Source organism: Ips typographus, linkage group LG9 (genome assembly GCF_016097725.1).
Source record: "Ips typographus isolate SLU linkage group LG9, UJ_Ityp_2.0, whole genome shotgun sequence".
NCBI lineage: Eukaryota > Metazoa > Arthropoda > Insecta > Coleoptera > Curculionidae > Ips > Ips typographus.
In genome coordinates this window covers 6,068,727-6,095,271 of record NC_138430.1, presented here as the reverse complement: position 1 = coordinate 6,095,271, position 26,545 = coordinate 6,068,727, and the positions used below count along the sequence as shown (strand labels likewise).

Genomic DNA, 26,545 nt, shown 5'->3' with positions numbered 1-26,545 from the left:
TGAAAAAAATCACAATAATCCTTCGGGGACAAAAGATTGGCTTATAAATAACTCAATCGACTCGCCCAGTATTTTAGGTGTGGAAAGTGGCCGTTTTGTCGTGACGGCACTGATCGCGTGCCGATTGCTTTGAAATGATGAATTAACCTTTTTGTTTTCCTACTTCAGAACGAAGATAAAAACAGGTAAACATTAACCGACAGGATAAAAAAATAAGACTTTTAATTTTTGACCAATAAAAATAGACTGACTTATAAAACACTATAATATTACAAAAACCACACGAAAAGACAGTCAAAACTCAATTACGACTATCGACGTCCGGGACCTAACTCAATGGACCCCCTCTGGCGCTCTGCCTCACCTTGAATACCAAAAAGGAGCGAAAGCGTCTAATTGACCTTATTGAATACAATTTCTCGAAAAACGGGGCAGCACGATGCCGACTCCCTAAACTATCCCGAAGGATTGCCGGACTCAGGATTCCTGAAGGAGGCGCCACTGTAGCAGGATATCTGCTGGCGTCCCGGAGATTCCTGCTGATGCAGTATTCCGTCGTTATTCAAGCGGCATGCGTCGTGACGCCTTCGCCGATACGTCATCAATGGATGATGTGATACTCTGGATAGAGTTTTGAAAGTTGAGGACGCGTTTGTGACCAAAAGCTGACAGAAAATTGGTGCAATTTTGGGATTATGTGACGTGCCCGAGGAATACCATCTGGACTAGTGCAGATGAATTTTTGTAGCTGGAAGGTTTTGGCGTGTAATTTGATTTGATTTCCTGAAGAGACGAAGAAGGTGAGATAAAAAAGTTTCTCTTTAACAGTGTGTTTATGTGATTTTTCATTTAGTAGCTGGTAACCGGATTAAACACGTTTATTAGCTTTTTTACAACTCAATTTACGTTTAATTGACATCAGCCTAGTAAAACTCCGGTTTATAAAAGCTTCCGAATCCTGGCATGAAATCTAAATTACCGGCAATTAAAACTACTTTTCCGGCACTATCCAACAACACACACGGTAGTTTTATTATGTACATTCCATTAGGGAATCGATTCAACATAGATTACAGAGATTTTCCCCCAAAACAAGTTTCGTATAAAATCCACCGGATTTATGGACTTTCATTTGAATACTTTATTACTACAGTACTGTAACACGCCCCATTAAAGTCCCTTTTCATTGTCGTGACTTTTTAACCAATCTCTGCTAATAAATCTCGAGAGTCAGATAAGGATTTCTATTTTCTTGGCAGCCCCTTTGACGACTTTGCCAGGCCTAGTATTGTCCAAAAAATGGGTTAAATACGACATATTATGGGTGCAGTTTTGAAACGTCTATCTTGATAAAATCCTTTTTCATGTTAATGAAACAAATTGTGCAGTTTCGAAACTATTTTCCTTTGTGTACGTACGAAAACACGTTACAACTGCATTTTGTCGCATTGTTTCTTTTAAAAACGCTTTAGTTAAATGTTTAAGCAAACATGGTGTGCAAGGAAGAATTGTATTTTGTTATTTAGTTTGACACACGATACTCGAATTCTTTCTTCTATGTCTAATTTACCAAATTCTGTCGACAGTAAATCGCACCACTGTTCGTAGTTTGTGATTCTTCCCACTGGGTTGAGATTTACTCAAATGTTGCACATGTAGAGTTAGCTTTTGTGACAGAAGAAAAAATGCATTTTTTAGAATCATAATTCTCAATTATTGTACAGTACCTATTGTAACAAACAAGTGTGTGCAATGTAACAATAAAAGACATGAAACTCTAATTCAGTGAACCAAACACCCTGTATACAGTTGTGGTTGATTTTATAAAATTAAATCTAAAAGCAAATACATGCAATTTTAGCCGCCATCAACCAAAATAAATCGAATTCAGACGCGGTGACATCTTCTAGGACAGTCAAAAATAGCATTCAGTTTATATTTTTGGATAACACACAAATATCACCTACTAGACTTATTAATGTAAATACATATTGAGTTATTGTCTAAGAAATCAAATTTATAGCATTTTATTATAGAGCGTTAGTGTAGGTTTGAAAAAATATATGGTTCTCAGAATTTTTTTGCAACTTTTGTAACACTGATGAAAGCTGGGTTATAAAAATCTCCATATTTGACCGAAATAAACGATACTTTCGGTTTCGTCATTTTGTTCTCAAACGACTTTGTTTTCCCCCTTTAGACCGGTGATAATTTAGCTTTGACAAAAGTATCGATGCCAAAAATTTACTTTCCAAATCCGGGTATTGATCCACTTTTATAAAGTCGCAAGACTTTTGAATCCTGGTATTCTATTTTTTTGTTGTTATTATTCAAGCATTTCTGGTTAAAAAACCTGCAGTCGGCTTCGTCTGGCGCATTTCTTCCATAAATTTACTGCTGAGAGCGGATTGGAAAAAACTTTTTTCTTTTAAAACCCGATTGGCAAAAGGGCCAAACACTGCGGAAAGCGGCAATTTTTCTTTCAGATTAATGGTCGGGGCCAAATTGGTAGACGTAAATTTCGTTAATGAAAATTAGTTTTATAGGTCGTTTTCCGAACTTAAAAGGATCAATGCTACTTAGAAGCTGAAAATTGCTGACATAACTGAATTTGAAGAAGAAAAATGGCAACAACCAAACCTCCAGAGATAGACAGGGATTCACGATGAATTATTGAGCAGAAGAAAAACCATTGTTATTCGAAGGTTTACGGTCGCCGCCATTATGACTGTGAAACCTTGCGGACCTTGCAAAAGGGAGCAAGCTGCCAAAAAACCTGACTTATGGAGGCCCCCCACTCTCTTATTTGGCATCTGTCCGTGTATAGGAGCCCCAAATATATGCTTAAAAATAGAGATCTATTATGCTCTAATAATTTTTCATCGTTTACGTGGAAACACACAATCCGGATATATTATAATATCGAGAAGAGGTATAAAACTTCCACGGTACGAGTACATAAATCATCCTAGACCCCGAAAGGGTGCGTTCCCGATTTCGCAACTTACGTCACACTAACACAAAAGGTTAATTACGAAAAAAATTATTCTTGACAAATGGTGAAGTAACTTTTAACTATTATCAGTGACTTCCCTACAGCACCAAAATTTTTGTCTGGAATTGTTAAGCACAATATGGCAATGCCCGTAAAAATTTCTGAGAACTACTCTCCGATATTGACTAACCATTAATTGAGATCCAAAGTGGATGCTTCCGGGAATATCACCGATTTTCATAGTCATCGGAAAAGATGCTGCCTTTTATTGTTCTCTTATCTGCGAAGATTTTACGATTTTGTTAATAACACCAGTAAAACCAGATCGAATACTAGTAGAATGCAGTCATTGTTCGTGGAGTGTGTTAAACGACTCGGGACACAATTACGCTTCACACTCGGCTGTAATTTAGTTATTCACGGACAGCTCCCACTAATTTTGTTCGCATTACTTCGAAACTGTCTGAGCTCAATTTGCTACAGACTCTACATGACACGAACGACCAAACCGTTTCGGTTAAAAGTTAATTTATTTAAGAATGTTATGAACAATTCTTCTTTCCAGAAGAATGAGAAGTGAAAGTTGTTTCACAAGTGTGCAAAGTAGTTCAACACTCAATTTTCCACTAAATCTGCAGATAAAACAATGTCCAAACTGCCATTTTTAGAGTAAAAAAATCTTAAAGAATTGTTATTGTATTTGTCGTGTTATCAAAGTCCTTTAGGATTTACGTCTAGCCGGACAAAAGATGGGCTTGTAATAAAATATACTTATTTCCGGAGATAGTTTTGCAAACTGAAAGTTTCGAAAGTTATTTGCGCCGGCTGAGAAAACTTTTAAGCGGTCTTAACGTTAGTGGAACAGCCAGTACAATAAACAGACAGTTTAAGGGAAAATAAGGAATAATTTTCGAGGTCTCTGCCTTGTTTCGTGCAGTTATTAGGACAACGGGGCACCGGGACCGTTTCCAGGTCGCTTATTAGGGCAATTATGACCGGAACGGAACGATTCCAGCTTTGGAAATGCACCAACCCACTTTTTATGGATTGTTACTGGCGTCATCGGTAATGAGGCACATCAGTTTTGATCATAATATTTCAATATTTTGTTTTGCTTCAAGATCAGACCAATCAAACTTAGCAAACAGCAAATTTTTTGGAATCCTGATATTTTAAGCAAAAATTACAAAATTTTGGACAATTAACTAACCTTAAGTTTTCTTCTTGACATATAAGTGGGTCCTTTCAGTTATTCTGTAACAAAAACAATTGCATTTATATTAAGTTGTAAACTGCTTATAATAAAAAGATTTTCCATCGAAGATAAGAGTCAAATTAAGAAATGCTCCACTCACGAAATTACCGTGTTGAATGCCTGAAGATCGATGGACGAAATGAAATGAACTGTCAGTAAAGCCATCGCACATCAACCGGAAAACTTTATCCGATCGGATCTCTGACCGACTAAGCTTCAGCGTTTCTCTTTCAATTCCTAAATGTGCATTCTAGCCAAATTACATTAAGAGACACAACTCAAATACAGCAGAAAAATACTTCAAAATTGAATTCTTCAAGTCACATGACCAAAACAAAAATGGTACTACTTCCTGGGTCCCTTTTCTACTAACCATTAAAACGCAAAAAATAAATTTACCAAGGGGTAATACAAGACGCGCAAATCTTGGAATTCCATTTAACTTTATTACTTAATTATTATTATAAGCAAAAGTGTTAGTGCCACTCAACTTGATTAATGTCCATTGATTATCGCTCTGAAAGTGTAGTTTTTAGGTGTTTAACATGCAATCTGATTTTGTCGCAAATTTGCATTTTGATTGTACTATTTTTTTGTTTAATAATTGAAATTGGTTTTCATATCAATACAGAGAGACAATTTTTTTATCAAATTCAATTTATTGGATAACATAACAAATTTGGATCTCTCTGAATTGTGTCAAGAAAACGTTACCTCCCAAAACTGGGTCACTGTATGCATTATTGTGCAAGGCAACTCTTTCTCGAGTTTGCTATAAATTGTATGTATAAATGTATGGAATTCAAAACATATACGCAATTAATACCTTGAGCAGGGTTGTTGTTGTTCATGATTGATGAAAACCCTTTAGACCAGCTTCGTTCTCTTGTTTTTCTATATTTGATTGATTGGTCAACCTTTTACTTGCGGATTCATAGAAAAATGCTAGTCGTATCCTTTCAAATTATGAAAAACTAACTAAATATAGTAATGCAGATCAATATAAAAAAAAAAAACGAATATTCAATAAATGTGATGAAAACTTATTGTATCAGACGGAATTCCATTCCTTTCACGATTCTCTGAGCACGTAGGCGAGACACACACTTAAGTGGAAAATTTCTGATTTTAAGAACTCCGGAACGAGAATATTTCCATGTTTTGCTGAAAAAGCAAAAAGCCACGGAAATGAAAGAAGAAATAAATTTGCGTGTTTTCTGTTCAGCCACTGAGTAACTACGGATACAAAGATTTCTAAAGTTGATTTACGGTAATACATAAATCATGCGTTTATTACATATGCTTACAGTTGGTATTAAGACGTAGAAAATTAACAAGGATATTTTAGAATGTAATGCAAAAAAACACATAAACTTTTCCATATTTTCACTTCTGACTTTAAGATTGTTAGTATAGGGAATTTTATTGTTTGAAACTTATTAAAACTAATTTCCAAGTTGATGTAGATTAAACGTGGTAATACGTTAAGTTTAAACTGCTGGGATAATGTATTGCCTTGCAGTGTTTATGTGCCGTTTAGCATGTGACACTAAATTGTAGCTCGTAATTTATTTGCTGACCGCAAAACGTTTTGCCGATCTTGACACCATTTGCGTTTTCGAATTCTAGACAACCTTGACTGCAAATCTTGACACATTTTTAATTAATTCGCAATTTACCAAATTATTCAGTTAACAACAATAGAGCTTAAAGTCGTAAACTCCTATTTGAGGTGGCGTTGTTTTCATTTGTTCGGATAAGTTTAGGATAAGCCTTTTGAAGCAGTATATCCTACTTTACGCTTGTAGTTTTCCTATAAGGGATTTTTCCAGGATTTCATCTCAAATAATAAGCTCCTGCCCCTGGCAAATATGTTGTTTGCCACGGAATATTAGCTGAAACGAGGGAGCACCACAGCTGTGTTGGCAACTGACTTTTTGGCGCATTATTAGCTTTCACTTTTGTATAATATGAAAATTTGTTTTATGTTTCAATTATTATTGTGAGCTTTAGTTGTATTATCTTCATGTATTCAAGACAAATTCAAGTGACTGAAACAAGTGAATTCCGAGTCTGGGAGTTTCTTCCATTTCGATATAACTTTATCCAATTCAGCCAGAAAAAAGATAGATAATCTTTTCGAGATATTTATCGCCCACTTAAATCCACTAATATTGGAACAGATACTGGAGGTATTAGAGGGATGTTGCGTCTCTTCTTTATCGTTTTACGATCTGTTTATACAGTATCCTTTAGGCCCTTAGTAATTCTCATCTAGAACGAATCTAATTAAGTTTTGCTCCACTTCCCCCATTATTTAAAGATTAGTTCAAACTGTTTATAAAGTTCCGCTTAGGAAACTGAAAATAGAATTTACAAGAAAATCGCCTACGTCTGAATGAAAAGGTCTTTGCTAATTTTAGTCTCTCCATGTCTTAATATATCCTGAGGGGTGTTAAATCCATTCTTTGACCTTTACTAAAGTATGTAAGCAATAAACGAGTTTTTCAAAACATTTTGCTGAATCTCCTAACTAACTCTTTTTTTTTTCTAGAACGTTCCATCAAGTGTCCAGCTGGATTCTGGAATATTCTGTGGCCCGCTGCGAGCCTCGACAGTGTTCGGGTCTCGTCGGCTCGATAAATCAGGACAGTGGCGGGGGTTCGGCAAGCAACGTGGCGGCGACGTAGGGCGGCGTTACCGACGCCGGTGGCTACGGGATGCACGCCAATTTGTCTGCCGACAGGTCGGGAGGGTAAGTCAAAATCACCCTCAAAAAATTTTTTCATTTGGGATGATAATGTTTATTCTAGCAACTCGTGGAGACTACCTCCTGATGAGACGTTGCAGGTTGCCGACCCCAAGGCCAAGAAGGCCGAGGTAGGTGACGAAGAGGTCAGTACTCCTAAACCAGGAAAAATCACCACAACACCACATTTATCGATTTTTTAACTTGCAGTAATTTTGGTAGTAGTTTTTTTCCATTTTAACTGACCTCAGACAGATGTCTTTCTTCACTTTCTTTTCTTCTTTTACTAACAGAAAAACTGTCACTCTTGTAGTTTCTCATCAAAACTTCTGTTAGAGGTCACAAAATAGTTAAATTTAGATGTTGAATTTTTTTTGGAAAAATGCATCCGGAATGGACTAGTGGTATGTTCAGGAATGAGTACTGACTGATATTTTGGTATATATAATTAGATTATGTCATAATTTTTATTTAAGGTAATTTACAAAGTGCAATTATGAGTCACTTTGAAAGTTGCTGCTCCAAAAAATGGCATCATTTAAGTTTTTTGAGTACTGTAAACTACTAACGTGCCATTTTTAACCATAATTACTTTAAAGAAAGTGGAAGCTCCCAGAATGGGGATAGTTAGTAAATATAGATAGCCCGATATTTTGTAGCGTAGAAGTGCACAGAAAATTGGCTTGCATATATCCAAACTACTTTTACCTTAAAAGCTAAAAAAGTTTAACAATAACCTTGCTCATCTTTACGTAAATGGATATATGCACTTCAACTCACAGTTTAGCTCACCACCAAATTAATTAACTTAGAGCACTCAGCAATGTCTTAAGACACATTTAGTTCGAGAACAAAGTTTGGTTAGGTGTAGTAAGTAGATTTGAGATAATTTACACCACAAAAATACTGCTACAACTTGTACGGTCAAGTTCAATGAGATAGTGGATATTGAATAATCAAATTATAGAAAATCCGTTGGCATGTTGGAAAAATAATTGGTTACCATACACATGAAAGGGCGAAAAGCGGAAATAACTCTGCTGAAATTAATTCGCTACATTTCCTCTCTCTACACGCCACAGCTTTCGTGAAAAGCAGCTTAAGTCTCAATTATGTTATTATATTATAGGGACGGGCGATTATTGTGTTTCTTTTCAATTTTTCTCCCCGAATTTTTTGCAGTCGTACCAACAAAGAAGTTTTAATAAGTTCCCGGGACAATACGGCTAAAATGAACATTATTACTCGAGTTAATTATAATTTTCTCGGCTTAAAACAGCAAAACGTGACTAGCTGCATTTTCTCTGGCTCGTTGCAATTCATTGATTAACGCGCTATTCTGATTACCATTATGGATAGTTACGCTGCTATTAATATTCTTCTCCCCGTTCAAAGCAAAATTACCCATTGCCAATACCGCTTAGAATGACACTCACGTGTCGCGTTTAACCCTCCCGAAAAGGTTTTCCTATGGTAAGAAAATGTTTTCCTATTAGGTTGAATGGGTTTTATCATGTTGTTTGATGTAAAAAATAACAAAACTTTAAGTAACGAAATATGAAATAGCGACTATTTTTTAACAGCCAGTTAAATTCCGAAATTCGGTGGATGGATCAGGGTAGTTTATCATTTATACAAACTTACCAGCTTTATACGTTAAAGAAGCCTTCTTTGGAACCTGGTTGACCATCATTCCAGTGAATCTCAGATGAACTAATATTAATGCTGTTTTAAGACACAATACATCTTTTTCAAGCAATTGTATGTGTGTGGTTGTTCAGGACGTTCATTAGTCTTTGTTGGGTCCTTTTGTGGTAGGTTTGTGGACCCAAAAGCAACTAAATTACACCTAAAATTGCCTCACATTCGAGTTGACAAATGTAGAAATTCTCCATGCGATTTAACTTGACTTATTGGGTGGTGAATTGTGCTAATACCCAAATCAGTAAGAAATTAAATAAATTTTATCCATTGTAATAAACATTTTGTTGGCACTTTTTCAAACGCACATGTTTCCATTAACCTTGCAGTACAACGTGCACTGCTTTAACCAGTTTTGTTTATTTTTAGGCCGCCCGTTTTTCCGAGTTTTACTGCCGACCTAAAGTTTATTTACCTTGGTTAATTTTGTTTTTCGTACCTACTGAAAACGATGCTGAAATCATTGGCGTAGCGCAAGATTTTCTGCAAAGTGAAAGAAATTTTTCTACACGTAACTGCCCCCTCAGTATTCTACGTTCTTAGTATATTAATTTGGTGATTTTTGCACAGTTCAGTGTTTAAGTTAAGTAGCTCAATATTGTAGGATAATCGCAATTTACCCGCTAATGAGACGTGAACATCTAAAATTTAACTAATTTGATAGCTTCCAACTCAGTTCAGCTTGTTGTTAATCCAGTGTTCGTATTGACGCCTCGTCATCTGGTCTTACAACGCTAATGACTAGAGAATTAGAAATTTCGTTCACAAATTAGTTTCGGCTAGAATTCAAATATCTCCTCTATCTATTGTGCAACCGGCTACAAAATTAACGACAGTTTTAAACAAAACGGACTGAAGATTAATTCAAACTAAATACAACTTGTTGAGTAATACTAAAGTGTAAGTGGGAAAATGTCAGTAAAACAGCCAGCAGGACTTTCACCTGAAAGTGACATGGAATACGCGGATCATCATCTACTCAAAACACCAAGAATTAGTGTGGTATCCCAAGGGAGACAGAGCAGGATTAGTTGTACCCAATGTGGGACTATTCATCAAGGACATTGTGAAATACCCAAAGTAAGATTTACTAGGGCAGCAGGATTAGATTCTGATGATATCCGTCAGACCTTTTGTAATAACCTTCCGGTAGTACTACTAGCTAATATTCCCCTCTTTCCAGTATTCTAACATATAATCTTCTTCCATTTTAAATTGGTTACATCATGGTTATTTTAACCCAGTTTAATAATTCATATGTCCTAGCTGAAAGTATTAGAATAATTCTGGTAGACACGAAAACAGGGTGGAAACGCCCCCACTTGTTTCCTAAGACAAGGTGCGATTTATTCATCAGAGTATCGATTAAAGCTTAACTAAAATATCCGCGGACTTTTTAAAAACTCTCTATATCACTGAACTTGACTTTTTGTTTTAAAGTGGTAAGTAAATTAGTGCCTATATTAAAGTAAATGTATTTTTGGTGTTATGGTAATGATTTATGTGTTTCAATTAGGAGCTAGCATTACACGGAGATGAGGGTCACAATTGGTGGTCGATAATATTCTCTCTCCTAGTGATCGGCCTGGTGATATCTGGCATAGTAGCCGCCATTTTTTTAGTAGGATACGTAGACGAACTTCTTTATTGGCAAGGCGAAAGAATGAAGCTAGAGCAGTATTTACAGGTAATTCCTAGGTAACCGCAGTGCTGTGACTTAACGCTAGTTTCACTTGCAGGGTGAATTAAATCCTAAACGCCTTTCCTCATCATGGTTATCCTCCAGCCATTTCGTTTTCCAAGCTGACGATGGTAGTTTGTCTATTTTAGATACGAATAAGAATTTTACCGTCTCTGTCTTAGTTACTAATCATACTTTGGTAAGTCCATAAACGTTACACTGCAAATGCAGGAATAATAAAATTAGTGATTGTTCCAGAGACAGTTAAACGTTAGAGGATACCAGTGTTCAAAAGATTTAAAATACGTGCTTTTTCAACACAATGTTAAATCGGTAAGTAGTTAGCAGTAAAAACAAAAATGTTGACGAATGTAATCTTATCGTGTGCGAAATTATAGTCCATAAACTTTCCAAGATAATGCGAGATTATCCAGGGTGGGGTGCGTGGTAAAGGGCACTTTATTCGAGTAGCAGCGTGAAAATCCATAAATGGCGTATTTAATTCGGTTGCCCTTTACCCAATTCCCAACCGTCTATAATAGCATCTCATGCTGGTTCCTACTTGTATTTCCCCATGTTTACCCCGAGAATATGCTAAAAGGTGAAGAGGTTATCTATTTTAGAAAGCCATTTTAGTAATTCTTCCACAGACAAAATGGGTAATTTTCTTTTAAATTTGTTTCAGGTTTTTAGACAATCCTACACAGCGCATTATACTATCTACGATGTAAACAAAGAGTAAGTTTTATTAGTTTATTTTTTAGTTTATTGTTACGTACATGGTGTGCTATTTTTAACTTCATATGTGATAGAGAATAAGAGAAAGAATACACGTACAGAGAGACACCAGATATTGTTTCGAATATTCGAAATTCTAAAAGCATGTCTGAATTATTCGCGGAACGTGAAACCGGTAACAATGCCCCGTCAGCTTTTATCATTTACTTATTTTATACCGTATAGAATTATTACACTACTCTTGATATTTCTTGTTCCCCGGACATTTATTACACTTTCATGAGCGACCAAATTCGTGAAAAATTTAATCCCGGATGAAGGGACATAAATCTGGACATTTTTTAATACGAAGTTGAATATGAACGCTAAAAATAGCTGTGAGTGTTTCGTAATGTCGCCCCCTTCTTCAATATTGGATTGCAAATCCCTGGGAGCGCAACTAGAGAAATTGGACTTTACGACTATAGGGAGGGCGTTTTCTTTCAAGGGACTTGTTTCAGTATCCAGGACACAAAGTTCTTTAAATACTGTATGTTCCATACTAATTAACAAGGGAGGAAACATTTTGACAAGCGCTAAGAAATTCCGTTTGGTCATTCATTAAAAAACTGGCACGTTCTGGACACACTTATCCGCATTTATATTACACGTTGAATAAAACATGTCAGTGGCAAGGTATCGCGTTGAAAATCTACTCAATTCTAATCAACAAAATCGTACTAGAATTAAATAAGTGGGTTAACTGTATGCGATTTCTTGTTTCGGGCACGCGACTTCAAATATGCCATCATTAATTTCACCCAAAGATAGTGATTGCCGTAGAAAGACCTCTAATTGCCTTGCAGGATAAATAACGATCCAACGTTTCCAATTAGTTTTCATTTTCGTTAATTTGAATTAAACTGGTGAAAGATTAATTGTCTTTAATTATTTAACTACTTTTTTCTAGTCATCATATACCAGTTCGATTAGAATCTTCCCCAAAAGCCCAGCCGGAACGATTACAATACGTCAGCTGGTTGGGCGATACCACCTCTTTGCTGATAATTTTTAACAACGACATCTACCACAAAAGCTCCCCCGAAGATGAGACTGATACTAGGCTTACGTTTACGGGACAACCCGACGTGATCTATAATGGAATTCCTGACTGGCTCTACCAAGGTAAAGATCAAACTTTAAATCTTAACTAGTTTTAACATACAGCTGTAAGTTTTACATCCAAGATGTAATTATAGAAGTTTTAACGTGTTGAGTGTTATGTCCCTGAAATTTTGTGGACGTCTTAAGTCCTATCCTTCAGTGCAGACATGTGGTTGATTGCATGGTGGTCTCCGGTGGATCGGCCTTAATCTGACGAATTTTAGTGATGATGTTGTTCACAAAGGATCAAATCTTCCTCTATTGAACTACCCAAAGATCAAACTGTTTCTCGAGGGCCCTTTTCCGCCGTACTAAGTTATTTCCCTTATTCCGAAAAACGCAAAACCGCCTCAAGGTGATATCGAAAATCTCTTGAGCCTCTCCCGCAATTTCTCAACAGGTAGAAATAGACGACAGTTATGCAGACCCAATTTTCCGGAGCGATGCCTTCCGTTTAAGCTGATGCAACACGTTTCCTGTTTCCGGTGTCCTGTTCGCGATTTTTATTCTCAAATCTGCTAGTCCTGTTGCATTTTAATTATGAGAAAAGTTTGTTAATACTCCGTACTAGTACAAAAGTGATTTTATATGTATAAGTTAAGTTAAACATCAATCATACTAAATCTGGATTAAAGTTAAATTTACATTACTGATTGCCACAGTCGTTAAGGATAATTAAGTGACTTTTTCAGTGGCGTAACTTTTTTTCCAAAAATTGTATGAGTACTGAAACGGATTGTTAATCAACAGAAGATATTCTTCAAAGTCAAGAAGCACTTTGGGCATCGCACGATGGCACCCATTTGTTATACGCCACTTTTAACGACTCTGAAGTGGGCATCCTGAATTTTCCCTGGTTTCAAACTGGAACCGTTTTGACAGCTGGCAAAGCTTCTTCCAGGCCCATGTCTTTTCCAGGTTCAAAAAGTGTTAGATACCCAACGGTAAGTTTGTTGTTTTAAATTTCTGGATATTGGTTTTTAGTGTGTGTGTGTTTTCCAGCCTGGAACCCCGATTCCCCAAGTGAATCTTTGGGTCCTGGACATGTCCAATCTCACCAGTTTAGAGTACCACGAAATAATACCTCCCAGAGCTTTAAATGGACAGTAAGTTGTTTATTTCTATTAAATCACAAAATCTACTAGATGTACAAAAATTTGCAAACCGTATCTGCGTCATTGACCTTTGTAAATTAAACGCCCCAAACTAGAAATGACAGGTGGATGGACACATCTAATTACGGTCCCTAATGTTTGATTAACAGTGCAAACAAAGTTAATTGATGTGATATTCTGGGTCAAAGCCATTTAAAATCACATTCGATTTTTTTGCAGAGAATACTATTTAACATCCGCCGGCTGGATAGGACAGAAAAACAGTCAAGTTTCGGCGGTTTGGATTAATCGAGCCCAAAACTTAAGCATAGTGTCCGCATGCCTCGCTCCAAATTGGACTTGTATCGAGGTTAGTGTCCAACAATTGCACCCCGAAGTCGTATTTGCATAAATTTGTTAACAATTCCCAAAAGCACTATAACCAATGACGAGCATAAGTCAAAAATTGAAAATCAATACCTAACGCACCATCTGCTATTCAAAAGACCCATACATCTGCAGCAGGAAACGTTTTAGTCAGAAATACGTTCAATTCCTTGAATTTTCATTACACGTACTATTTATTTCGGTTAAGCTTGCCAACCGAGCTTAAAGCACACACCGAAACTTTGGCAAACAATTTTACAGCGCAAATTTGCTTTTCCTACAAGAGGGTTCTAATGAGTTACCGTTTTTAAGTAATTTGCTAGGATTTTAGAAGTTTTGGTTTCTCACAGCTATTTTATAACACCTTTTTATGGCACTCCTAAATTTACATAATATCTGGGTCAGGGATTAAGAAGTTCAGCTGATGCTAGGAATACTGAAGCATCGAGTTAATGGTATAAAACTAATTCCAGTGAAGGGAGCTTTTACGACCTTAATTTCTGCTTTCATCCGATCTGAATTGAAAATTTTATTTTACATGTATTAGGATAGCAAAACTAGCTTAATGAAGTAAAACAGGTTAACATAATTTTTTAGGATATGACACACACTTATTTATAAAACATGGGTGTCGTATACTCTCAAATTATGAATTTTGAATGAACAAACCAATCCATTATTAACGAAGAAGTTATAAAAGTTGCGTGTCCAATAACTACTAAACATATGGTTATCACACCTATCTAAGGAAAACATGCTAGAGTTAGGCCAAATGCTCGTAAGCATGCGAAGCAATTAAGTATTAGCTTTACAATCTATTTGTTTGGAATTTTCATTTCTCCTACTCATTAAACTGAGCGATTAACGTTTTGAGTTATGGCTGTCGTAAAAAAAAACCTCTCTATTTGCAGATGTAGAAACTTTTTATTATTATTTTAGAGTCACACTGAAAGGGCACTGGAAAGGGCATGGCTAGAAGTGCAAGAACACCCAATTTTTTCGCCTGACGGAGATAGCTTTTTAATGTTAGCCCACGTCCAGGAGGGGAGCCGGGAAACCTACACTCATATTAAACATATAACGGTGACTCAGCAACATATCGCTGTGCTCAGTCATGGGCCGCACGAAGTCAGTAAAATCTTGGCATGGGATACGACCAGTCATCTAATGTAAGTAGTATGGAAGATGATGGAAGGTTAATCGCTTATTAATACGCCTTACTAAAAGCTCGTTCGGTTATTATAGTAATCCGTAAATATCGAAGTAATATTTAGTTGGGTCAGGGAGTTAACTTATCAGTAATATTGTTGAAGTAATAAATCAAATCTTATCAGATATTACTTATAAAAGCAATCTTTAAGAAATTATAAAATGTATGCCAGTTAACAACTCCAGTTTTCAATAATTCCAGATGGTATTTGGCCACTGAACCACACAAACCAGGTCAAAAACACCTATTCGTATCCAAAGACCCTACAACTCTTGAAGATTCACGTCGCTTGGGTGCGTTTTGTATTACTTGCGACTTGGGCGACGTATTATGGAGCAGTCGATATTTGTATGGAAATTGTACACATTTTAATGCCGTGGTAAGTAATTAAGAAGCATCCAGCTAAATTAAAACACGAGAAAATGCAAAATCATTGCAACAATCTAGAAAATCTATTTTCAAACCGACAGGGTGTGTAAACTGAAATTTATTGCTTTAGACTCGGCCATAAAATTTGGAGTCATAAATTGTGGCGTAAAGTTCACTCTCGTATAAACTTTATTACCTGTAACTGATCAAGTAGATTAAGTTTTTTGAAATGGAAAAACTGTACTTAATGCATGTTAAGTAACTGCTCCTTTATACTGGTGATATTAACCGACTTCTAGGCTTCGTTTCTTGAAAACTCATCTAAACGGCCAATTTTTCTGGGATATCCGATTAGAAAAGCTGAATACTGGGATCGAAAAACTAATTTAAACTTTTCCCACCGATCGGCAAGTAACTATATTGTAACGCCTCGGCCTATTCAATCCAGAAACTCGAAGAATTTCCAGCCGATGATAAAGAAAGGCACGAGAGTAGTTTTTAAATTTGATTAGTAACAGCGATTAAGTCTAGTAAAAGCAGTATCAAAATAATAGCTATTTATATAACCAGTTACGAAAAGTGCGATTTTGTGTAAGGAATGAAATTTGAATGAGTTACACAATTAGACATTTTCGAAACGTGTTTTATACATGATTTTTTCTAATTTTGGATGGTAAATAGTTAAAAGTGGTACAAACTAAGTAAATTATAGTTTCACATCCAACCATTCCTACCTCCCAATCCCTTACCAGTGGTTCCAAATGAAATATCCATGGTTGTGCGTGTATTGTTAATATATCAAAATTTTGCCACGTCAAATATTGTTTATGCTGTAAACATTGCGAGAAATTTTGCGACAGATATTTAATGGTGCGATAATTTAACTGAAAAATGAACAACTTAGATTCAGAATTACCGAGTGATATCGAAGAGGCTGCAAGAAAAGCTGTGCTGACTCTCATTCCCGAAAAATCTAAACCGCTGTACGATACAGCTTACGAAAAATTTGAAATATGGCTTAAATCAAAAAAGGTAAAACACATAAATGAAAAAGTTATGCTTGCTTACTTCGAGGAAAAGAGGTATCTTAAATCTTCAACATTATGGTCACTTTATTCAATGTTGAGAGCGGAGCTGTCTCTGAAGAAAGGCATAGACATTAAAGGTTATTACAGTTTGATTGCGTATTTAAAAAGATGCAGCGATGGGTATAAGGCGAAGAAATCTAATGTGTTTACTAGAGAAAACATGTCGGAGTTTATAAAAGAAGCAGATGATTCCAAGTGGCTGTTAGCTAAGGTAGGCCTAAACTATTACACAATGAAGATGTAATAGATGAACACTCGCATTTTCGAGTTAACATTCCAATCACAAAAACCAAAACATTACGTGAATTTGTCATAACGGAAGATACATAAATATGCGACCAAAAAATTTGAAGCACAACAGATTTTTTATTAACTACCTACATGGTAAATGCAGTATACAACCAATTAATAGTATTGGCCAGTTACCAAAGAAAATTGCTGAATTACTTGGCTTAAAAAATCCAGAATTATTCACTGGACATTGCTTTCGAAGGTCGTCTGCTACCTTTCTTACAGACTCTGGAGCCAATTTGTTGAAAATAAAACAACATGGGGGATGGAAATCGAACTCTGTTGCCGAGGGATATGTTGAAAACTCGATTGAAAACAAAAAAAAGCATTTTTGCTAGCATTCTTGGTGAAACAAGCCAGCCTGTAACAACAAATTCAAGCAACAGCAAGACAAATTCGGACATCAACTTGTCGAACTGTACAAATTGTGTAATTAATAATTACAATAATTGATTTTTTAAATTGTTATGTTCCTTTTGATATTAGATTGTACTTATTTTTTACTTTCACAGAAAAGCTAATAAATTGTCCTATTTATTTACTAACTAGTTAAGAAATGGCCATTTCATCACTAGTTACGATTAGAACGTTACGTCACTGTTGTCAGTTTCGAAAAGTGCCACTTTATATGTCAAAATTAGAAAAATTAAATTTTAGGTCAGTCCTCAAAACGGAGCCTATCACGCGCCCTTCTACGTGCTTCAATGCGAAGGGCCTGGCTTGCCCTTGGCTGGTATACACAACTCGACCAGTCACAGACTTTTAAAAATTTTGTATGATACTAGAGTGACCCAGGGAATGCTTCTAACCGGTTTGGCCATGCCAAAACGAAGATCTTTTGAGGTTTGTCCTTTAGTTTTCTTAAGTTTGTGTTAAAGTTTTTACATATTGTAGGTTCCTTTGCCACAAGGGAGTTTAGCCCAAGTCCAATTACTGCTGCCTCCATCATGGAGGGAGGAGTTAAGGGACGCAGCATATCCAGTAGTTGTTGAAGTGTGAGTGTTTGGTTATTGAGTCAGTAAATTAGCATAGCTCAATGACTTGAATTCGGTTTTAGAAATGGTAGGCCGGGTAGTAAAGCAGTTACTGAAGAGTTTCTGGTAGATTGGGCGACGTTTATGTCGAGTCATTGTGATGTAGTTTATGTTAAATTAGATGTAAGAGGTTCTAGAGGGCAGACAAATAGAGCTTTATATCATCAGCTTGGAGGGGTAGAGGTGATAGTTTATGTTTTACTTAGTGACTAGAGTAATTAGAATGATTTTATATAGGTAGAAGATCAACTTTCAGTTTTGGAGTATCTCTTAAATAAGGACCACAAATATCACAAGTATTTGGACAAGACGCGGATAGGTATATGGGGGTGGGGGTATGGGGGTTACGTCACCACGATGGTGCTGGGACTGGGAAACCAGCAAAAAATTTTCAAATGTGGCATAGCGGTTAATCCTATAACTGACTGGTTATATTACAGTAAGTTACTTCTTCCAGAAACTTGAAAAATGTTATCGTTGTTACAAAACAGACTCGGCTTTTACGGAAAAAATCTTGGGGCTGCCTACAGAGAACTACAAAGGCTACGTGGAGGCCGATGCTACTCAAAGGGCTAAAAACATCCCCAAAAGATCTTTTTTCCTTTTGCACGGCATGGCTGACTTGACCGCGCCCTATCAACACAGTGTCTTGCTTTCGAGAGCTCTAGCTCATAGCGGCGTCTTGTTTAGATATCAAGTGAGTATTAACCATTTTTCCAGAAAGGCTAACCACAATTTTAACCTGAACGATCACGAATAGAGTTATCCTGATGAGGGTCACGAATTATCCGGCGTGCTGGATCACGTTTACCGTTCGATGCAGAACTTTTTTGAAGAGTGCCTTAAGCTCGATACGGAAGAACGGGAACCGCCCGAGTCGGAGGATACCTGAAATTGGCTGCACCACTTGCTGCCGTATCACAGTCACGTGACAGCTTTTAGAAGACTTTTTCATAATGGGAGTGAAGGAATCTAATGGTCTTTGTGCAACAACTGACCTCATTTTTTCCATAAAAAGTAACGAGAATAGAAGCGTAGTTAACTGTAGAGGATTTAATCCTGCATTAAGGTTGTGAGCTAAAGTTAGAGCTGAAGTTTTTACTAAAGGGGTCTTATTATTAAAATGCCTGTCAGTACAAACTTCAGTACTTTCCGCCTACAAATTTAATTAATCAAATTAAACGCCAACGTACAAGGCACTTAATCATTACTTGATAATAAAATGTGTTCTTAAGTAAAAAAATCAAACAAATTAATAGTAATAATAAAAGTGTTTGTTTAGGACAATGTGATACTAGTTTGACTGGATCGATTAGGTTCAAATTTAGTTGATCTTCACTCCAACCTCTAAAGGAATATTAGAAATGAAAACTAATCCCGGTTTTCTTTAGGACTGCTTGATATAATATCATTGTTTGATGTTTATGCCCTCCCCCTAAATGCGGCCTTAAGCCGCTTTTAGTTAAAAATAGCGAAAAGATCAAAAAATTTGGAAAAGTGGAAGAGACTATAAAGTAAATGATCAAGAAATACAAGGTATTTATGTAATAATCACATAGAACGTTGTTTATTTTGTATATTCGAATTAAAACTGTTTTAATAGTGTATAAAGTAGTTGTATAGGAACTGTAAAAACTTTGTATTTCAACGAGTCGTTTTGTATTATATAGAATTAAAAATAGATATATAATTGTTAATCTTTTGAATATTTGTTAATTACTTAAACTAGAACAAAAACAGTCAATTATGTATTATCAGATTAAAGTTTGTGAAGATGAGGTCAGTTTTCCTAAACCAGAAGAAGGAAAAACGACCTTCCATCCACATAAAACATGGAGCTTTTTTAAAAAGGTTGTGAAAAGTCAACGTGTAACCTTCTACTTCTACGTTTTTCACACTCAATCTGAACCTTTTTGATCAATTTCCTAACTGAAAGTAGTTGCCCGCTAAAATAGCAAAACAGACAATCTGAAAATAAATAAATTTTAATATTCGATTCTCTAGGAGTTTTGCTTGACCCAAAAGGTCAGAGTCAGTTTTCTACTCAGGTTTCACCTAAAAAAAATGAAGATTTATAGCGTTTAATCTAAAACGCCCTTGTAGAGTTAAGGAGCCAAGCTTTTCTACTAACTTAATCATTATCTAGGGATAATTTGGAAACACGTTGTACGCTGTTACGAGCACAATAAATTTAATAATAATAGTAATAATAATAATTGTATAGGTTTCAACTACGTTCTTTATATGTTTGAGGCAAATTGTTTGTTTAGTTTTTTTTTTAGTGTGAACAAAAACTATACAAACGAAATCAAAACTTTTTGTCTAAAGTCTGTCAAAGTTAAGATGGCAGTGACGTGACGAGAAAACTTCCCTAGTCTCTATAACCATTACTACAAAGTCAAATTATAACAAATAAAAAAGTAGGTCATCACACTTGTGCATACATAACTAACCTATCATTATAAAACCTTATCGTTGACAGACTTTATCTTTTGTGAGACCAAGTCTTCCTACAATTTATTGTAATACGTGTATTTCCAATATTTTAAAGTTTGTACAAATTTGTTACTGTTTTGTTTTTAAAAGACTGTTAATTTGATATACTTTATAGTGCTACTGCTAATGGGAACTTGTGTGCAAATCAGCTTAAAGTCTTAAAGAAATATAGGTACAGAGTTGATTTCCACCCGGTATATGCATTAAGTTGGTTCGTTTTCCTTAACTTGGCCAGCCTGGAATACTCCAAGTGATTTCTATAATACTCCAGCCTGGCTCCTCGTAACCTCTTTATTACTAATCCAGAATCTAAATCTGTTTGCCTTGAAGCGTTGCGGTTGTCATCCATAATAAGGTATAATAATAAAAATACGGAACACCAATTAATGATAAATATTAATTTTTAAGATTTCAGCTACTTTAGGTAATGAAATATTAAATGTTTTTGTTTTTGTATTATCTATTAAATAATGGAAATAAACTATTAAAGTTTACTTTTTTTACTGTATAATTGGTTGCCTATATGACTATAATACTAGTACTATTAACAATCAACAGACAACGTTTCTATGGTGATCATTGTTGATAAACGTCGACCAACTGACAGATATGGTAAAAAGTGAAAATTGATGTGTCACACAGTTATATCAAATTTAAAAATCGTTTGTCAGACTACCACCAAAGACTATTTTAATGATGAATAAAGTGGTAGGTAAGCCAAAATGCACGAATAAGTTTAGTTCTCTACATTTAAATCAATTTTCAGTGGTGTAAAAAGAAGTCAAAAAGAGACAGACAGGGAGTAAAAAGACGGTACGAAAAGGACCCAAACACTCATCAGTGCAACAAGAGAATGAAAAAAACTCGACAGAGAGCGCGAAAATCAACCAAGTGTTTTCACGAGTATCTGGAATACGAATCTAGTAGAATGGATTTGAGCAGACCTCAACGAGTGCCTTCAGACAATTCAGTGATTTACGTGAGGACTTATCCTCAAAGTGATAACGTTCCCATCATCGATCTCACAAAGAGTTCCCACAGCATTTTGTACAATAACTCCAAGTTCCCTAGCACCACCTCATTGAAAGTCATCTACAAGTCGGGAAGTTTCCAAAACAAAATCCCGAAACGTTTTCCTTCGTTGATCACCATTCCCATGCGAACAAGCACTCAATCATTAGGGACAGTCAGCAGCGCTTCAAACCTGGCCAAATGGAGCAGGGATAAACTGTCTATTTTGGATATTCCGCCAGAATTTTTCGATGAGGATACTGACGGTAGTGAGTACGCGTTTCACGATCTCAGCAAAGCGGATTTGAACGAGGAGGACAGAAGTATGATCGAGTGCATGGAAGAACGAAACGAAACAGGCAGAGGGTCGGCTTATCATTTGGAACCAAAACAACCCATTGAGAATATGTGCAAGTTGTATGGAGTTCAATCTAGTGATAATTTTGACTGAGTCTGTATTTTCGTCGAAATAAATGTTGGTTTTTGTTATGAGTGGTTGTGAAATGTCCCTGATACCTTGGTGAAGGGATAAGTATGGGTCTTATATGTGTTTCACCAGAACGTTTTGCAGTGTATTGCATATTTAGGCTGATTTAGGAAAAACTATTTTCAGAATTCATAAAGTCCAGTCAACTGTTTTGAATGAATAGCATTAACTAAGTCAAAACGTCTTTAAATTTAGTTAAGTTGCATAAGTTCAGTTTAACTTTATCTGCAGTTAAAACTCTAAAAAATACGTTGCTGTAATAGACCATTAGAGTTCCTATAATTTATAAATTTGAATGAGTAGTAAATAATGTAATAAGTTCTCATTTATCTCTTATTGTAAAGAAACTCGACTATAACTGTAGTTTCTTCTATCCTAAGATCAGCCTAAACATTCAAAAACGTTCATTGGCTAGCTAGTTTGATTAAGTTAATGCTATTAAAGTTACACCCCAATTGTTAGTAGGTATACCGTAATTTTCAAATACCTGGATATTTAAGTTATGTACTTTTGCAATAAACGGTTCACTGTTGATTAATTTGCATAAAACTGAGCTTATTTCAAAGCTAAAATACCATGAATGACACACAAAAGGTTTATGCGGTTCTTTGAGCTGTTTATCCACGTTAGGTGGTGGTTTTTGAACTTTGCATGCAATTTAAGGTTTTTTTCTGTATAAAACTTCAGAATATGTTAAAATATCTTGTAATTCCGCTAGTTTAGCAGCTTTTTTCGATTTTACTCATCCTGAATGCATCGTAAATAATGTGATTTGTACACTGGTAATGAACTTGGGCTTTGTGGATTTTTTTTCCATCTTCAACTATATTCGCTAACAACATTTTTGAAATGATTTATATTAATTTCGAGTGTTTAAATTTATAACACGTTGGCTAAAAGCCGCCTCTAATACGTATAAATAAGGGTATAAGCAATTATGAAAACGAAGTTTATAAGTGAATATGACTTGTAAGGAATGCCCGCTGAGTTTTTAAGTGGACACAGTGAAAAAATAGTACTGCTTATTTTAAAGAGTAATTTATTGCTTTGAAAAATGTACGTCGTCTTTTTAATTGTCAATTTTGACTTTCCAGCAACCTCATCTTATTCTATAGCTGGTGTTCTGATTTATGACCCAACTAATGGTTAAACGGCACTTCATTAGCAGATTGCTACCTCATAACACGCATGGGAAGCTCTATAGACACTTGGATTCACATTAATTTTAAAAACAGATCAGAATAGTCACGTGCCGGGCCGAAGGCCCAAGGAATCTAAACGGTACGCGAATGCCCTTTTTACGATGGGAACGCCGAAAAAGGGCAGGTCATCTTCGAAAATTAATTTCTAACAGACACGAAGGTTTACACCTGAAAAGCGTGAGAATTTTTTGGTTTTATACAGGGTTAGCCAAACAAAAGTTTTAAAAGTTTATCAGGAACAAATATTTATAGAAATTTGAAATTTTGGAAGTAAGAGATTTGAGAGAGGAAAATATTTTCATCTTTCTGTCACTTTCGGTTTAACCGGAAGAAGATGTCAACAAATGTCAATGTATTTTTGAATAATCCTAACGATTTCAAATATTTTTGATGTATCATAACCTAAAGCTATGTGCAAAGGTTTTCGAAATATTGACGTTTAAAAAATTACATTTTTAGTCTTTGGAGTGTCATACTGAAAAATTTGACAGGTGTCAATTTTTTTACTGATATAAAATTTTTGACACCTATCAAAATTAAAAATATTACCAAATGATAGATCTCAAAAAGTTAGATTAAGAACATGCAAGCCGTTTTGATCTATCTCATTCAGGTTAGGAGTTATGACACTTGTGTCATTTTTCAGACGTCAATATCTCGAAAACTGTTGTAGATAGATATAGATTATGATAGATGAAAAATATTTGAAATCGATAGGACTATTCAAAAATACAATAATATACAGGGTCTTCCAGTTAAAATACACAAATTATCATCAACTTCCGGTTAGACCGGAGTGAATAGTGAATTTTTTTTTTCTAAAACAAATTTCTATTCATTTTCTATCATAATAAACTTTTAATGAACGGTTTGGGTGGCTAACCCTGTATAAATTGAAGTTCATTTAGCTTCAACTATGAGTACGCAATATGCAATTTGAACAATGCCCTTTCAGTCCCATCCAGAAAATTAACTTTATCGCATCAATCTAATAATTCCGTAACACAAACAGACGCCGACATACGTGGAACAATTTCCGTAGCACACGCCATACGTCAAGTACCGTATCATTATCAAACAAAGGAAACAATCCACCCAAAACTCGCTGCCATATGATAAAACTGGATGGATAATAATTAACTTTCCTGCACAAAAGCGGGTTTCCTGCAATGAAATTCGCCACGACCGATGCATTTTCGTGTGTGTCAGCCCTGAAACAGCGAACATATTGTGTATCTGTCCTGCACAACGTTTAGAATGTGACCGCACCTTATCGTATAGCGTACGCTAATGCTTATCGTGCAGACAAAGTGCGATGGAACGCGCGTTTAACATTTCTGCAGCTGACGCGGTGTTTGAAGATGACAGTCGCACCCCATCGACACTCTGAGGGGGTGGTAGTTTGGTACACTCAAGAGAAAAATAGAGTGAAGGGGGTAGAGGGGTGCAGTAGGAAACAGTGTGTGTCATATGTTGTAAATTGACTTAAATGTTTTACTAGTCATCACATGTGCAGTATTTGCGTAAATTTTAGCACAGTGATTAGTCAATCACAAACAGAACAGATCATAAACCTTTACTATCCTTTACTCTTAGTAATTATTTTTTGCTTATATTTTCTACTGATAGACACTAAATCCAAGGGTGTAAACATGGCAAACAGATGACACCATATACCACACCCCCGAATTAGCATAAAAAGTCAGCAACAACTGTCCGAAAAAAAAGAAGGGTTCGCGACAATCTAGTGACGATCTAAAGCGCATCTACTTGAGATAAAACTGTTCGATAAAAACGATGACGCATCCGAGCTCATTAAAAGTTATGCAGGGCGGTCTAGTAACCAGTAATTACCGACATCAATTAAAAAAGCATATACATACGGAGATAGTGTCGGTAACAGATAATTGTAAAATTAAATTGTACAATATGGCACGGCGTTGTTTTCTGTTTGGGGTTAACTGCTTCTATGCCGATGAATATTTATGATTTACGGGAAATTGAGCGTAAATTTTCTCTACCCGTATGGTTTCCGGTACCGCTTTGTTTATTGGTGTTGAGCTTTTTTCGATATAATTACGTGTGCCTAGGAAATAAACCCACTTTTCCTATAACCTCCATGTAGATTTGTTAAAAATGTATTGCAGTAATGTGACAATGGCAGAATAACAGGTTGCTGAACGAATAACGATACAATAAACCACTTGATAGGGACCGTAAAATGGTCAAGATAAAAGAACCGATACAGAGTTGTATACAAAAGTTCCCACGAACCTTAAAGGAGCCTCTTAAAACATTCTGGCAACTACAATGGAGTAGTGTTACTTATTGTTTACGGCTCTAGGTTAAAACAAAAGTGAAACGATTAGACAAGGCTTTGTCTCTTTATTATTAGAGACTCGGAGGGTTAAAGTACCTTCAACCCTTCCGTTCGTTCAAGGATATGAGCACCACCAATAGAGATGTAAGAAGTTCAAAAGAATGTTCAGTACGTCTCAAAGTAGGATCAGCATTTTTACAAGTTTGACAATAATCTAAAATTGAGTCTAAAATATCAAAACTTTTATAAAATATTGCCCTGACGGACATTAATATTAACAATGGCATTGTTATACTTCCATGCCATAAGAACTTCAAATCCCCTATCCTAGGATGCTCTTGATTTTTTAGGTAATAAACTTTCGTTGGCTTTTGCTGTATTTTCTTTTATATTTTCTAAAATTTCGTCTAGCTTTTGCCATTTTGACTGTCTGACAGGACTATCAAAGTCACATCATTCAGGTAAAATAAACATACCGGTAAAGGTATACCTTATTTTTTCACTGCCAGAAACAGTAAATAATACTGAATTAGGTGAAACATAAAACATTGTATACACCACAGGCGTTAGGGAGAGTCCATCAGGCCAAACAGGATAGATTCACTCAGGAGGACATCAAAATTCCTAAAAAGAAAGTATCTTCTTTACGTTTTTGTTGGCATTGGCTTTTGTTGCCGTCATTTTGACAGTGGTATTTAAAAATTTTCTAGTCCATACACACACCACCTCCCTCATTTTACCTATACAGTAAAATGTGCATATAACATTCAGCTGCTGTAATCCTTTTTGCCAGTCACACCCCGCTATTGTACTGTCGTATTAGATTTCCCATTCTGCCCTTAACTTTTCTATCTCATTCAAATCACTTTTAGGATTTACTGATTGCGTTGTGGGTGTTCATAGTATAAACTGCACTAGAAGTGGTACTAGTTTAGTCACATAGGGCACCAAATCGCCCTTTTCTATATGATCAGAATGTAGTGGCGGTCTATAATACACGTAGTAAAGAAAACTATAATCAGTCAATTATTCTCCCATTTATGCCCTTTCGGTATTTTGACTGATATTCGGGGGTGGATTTTTGTATTTGTCGAAGGGTGGTTTTTGTACGTTAGATGTGCACAATAGGAGGCTGTTATGCAAGCATTTTGATGTTCTATGGGAAACTTAATCACATTTGATTGGTTTTTATTTAACGCGCCTTTTGCAGCTGGTAATACTCGTATCTGATATGTATATGAATTCAGTTTCACTGTAGTTAATACAAAGTTTAAAATTAAATTAGGAACGTGAC

At 35.8% G+C, this 26,545-nt stretch overlaps 2 protein-coding genes across 6 annotated transcripts; both read left to right on the top strand.

The window, feature by feature from the left end:
* Window positions 1-35: 35 nt before the first annotated feature.
* Window positions 36-20,725, top strand: LOC145734156 (A-type potassium channel modulatory protein DPP6). 4 transcript variants are annotated; one of them, XM_081987327.1, is made up of 19 exons: window positions 36-800; window positions 6,805-7,005; window positions 7,064-7,130; window positions 10,217-10,387; window positions 10,440-10,580; window positions 10,640-10,714; window positions 11,067-11,119; window positions 12,069-12,283; window positions 13,013-13,206; window positions 13,265-13,368; window positions 13,597-13,726; window positions 14,683-14,912; window positions 15,155-15,332; window positions 17,359-17,544; window positions 17,596-17,696; window positions 17,759-17,918; window positions 17,973-18,174; window positions 18,227-18,432; window positions 18,496-20,725. In XM_081987327.1, the coding sequence occupies exons 2-19, from the start codon at window positions 6,971-6,973 to the stop codon at window positions 18,625-18,627; spliced, it is 2,580 nt and encodes an 859-aa protein (XP_081843453.1). In that variant the 5' UTR covers window positions 36-800; window positions 6,805-6,970; the 3' UTR covers window positions 18,628-20,725. The 4 variants fall into 4 exon arrangements, with proteins under 4 accessions (XP_081843453.1, XP_081843452.1, XP_081843451.1 ...); XM_081987326.1 differs by having other exon boundaries at window positions 7,064-7,145; XM_081987325.1 differs by lacking the exons at window positions 36-800; window positions 6,805-7,005; window positions 7,064-7,130 and adding an exon at window positions 8,646-9,780.
* Window positions 20,726-20,785: 60 nt separating this feature from the next.
* LOC145734162 (uncharacterized) lies at window positions 20,786-21,731 on the top strand. Of its 2 annotated transcripts, none has more exons than XM_081987336.1 (2): window positions 20,786-20,939; window positions 20,998-21,731. In XM_081987336.1, the coding sequence occupies exons 1-2, from the start codon at window positions 20,925-20,927 to the stop codon at window positions 21,691-21,693; spliced, it is 711 nt and encodes a 236-aa protein (XP_081843462.1). In that variant the 5' UTR covers window positions 20,786-20,924; the 3' UTR covers window positions 21,694-21,731. The 2 variants fall into 2 exon arrangements, with proteins under 2 accessions (XP_081843462.1, XP_081843463.1); XM_081987337.1 differs by having other exon boundaries at window positions 20,807-20,943.
* The last annotated feature ends 4,814 nt before the right edge of the window (window positions 21,732-26,545 follow it).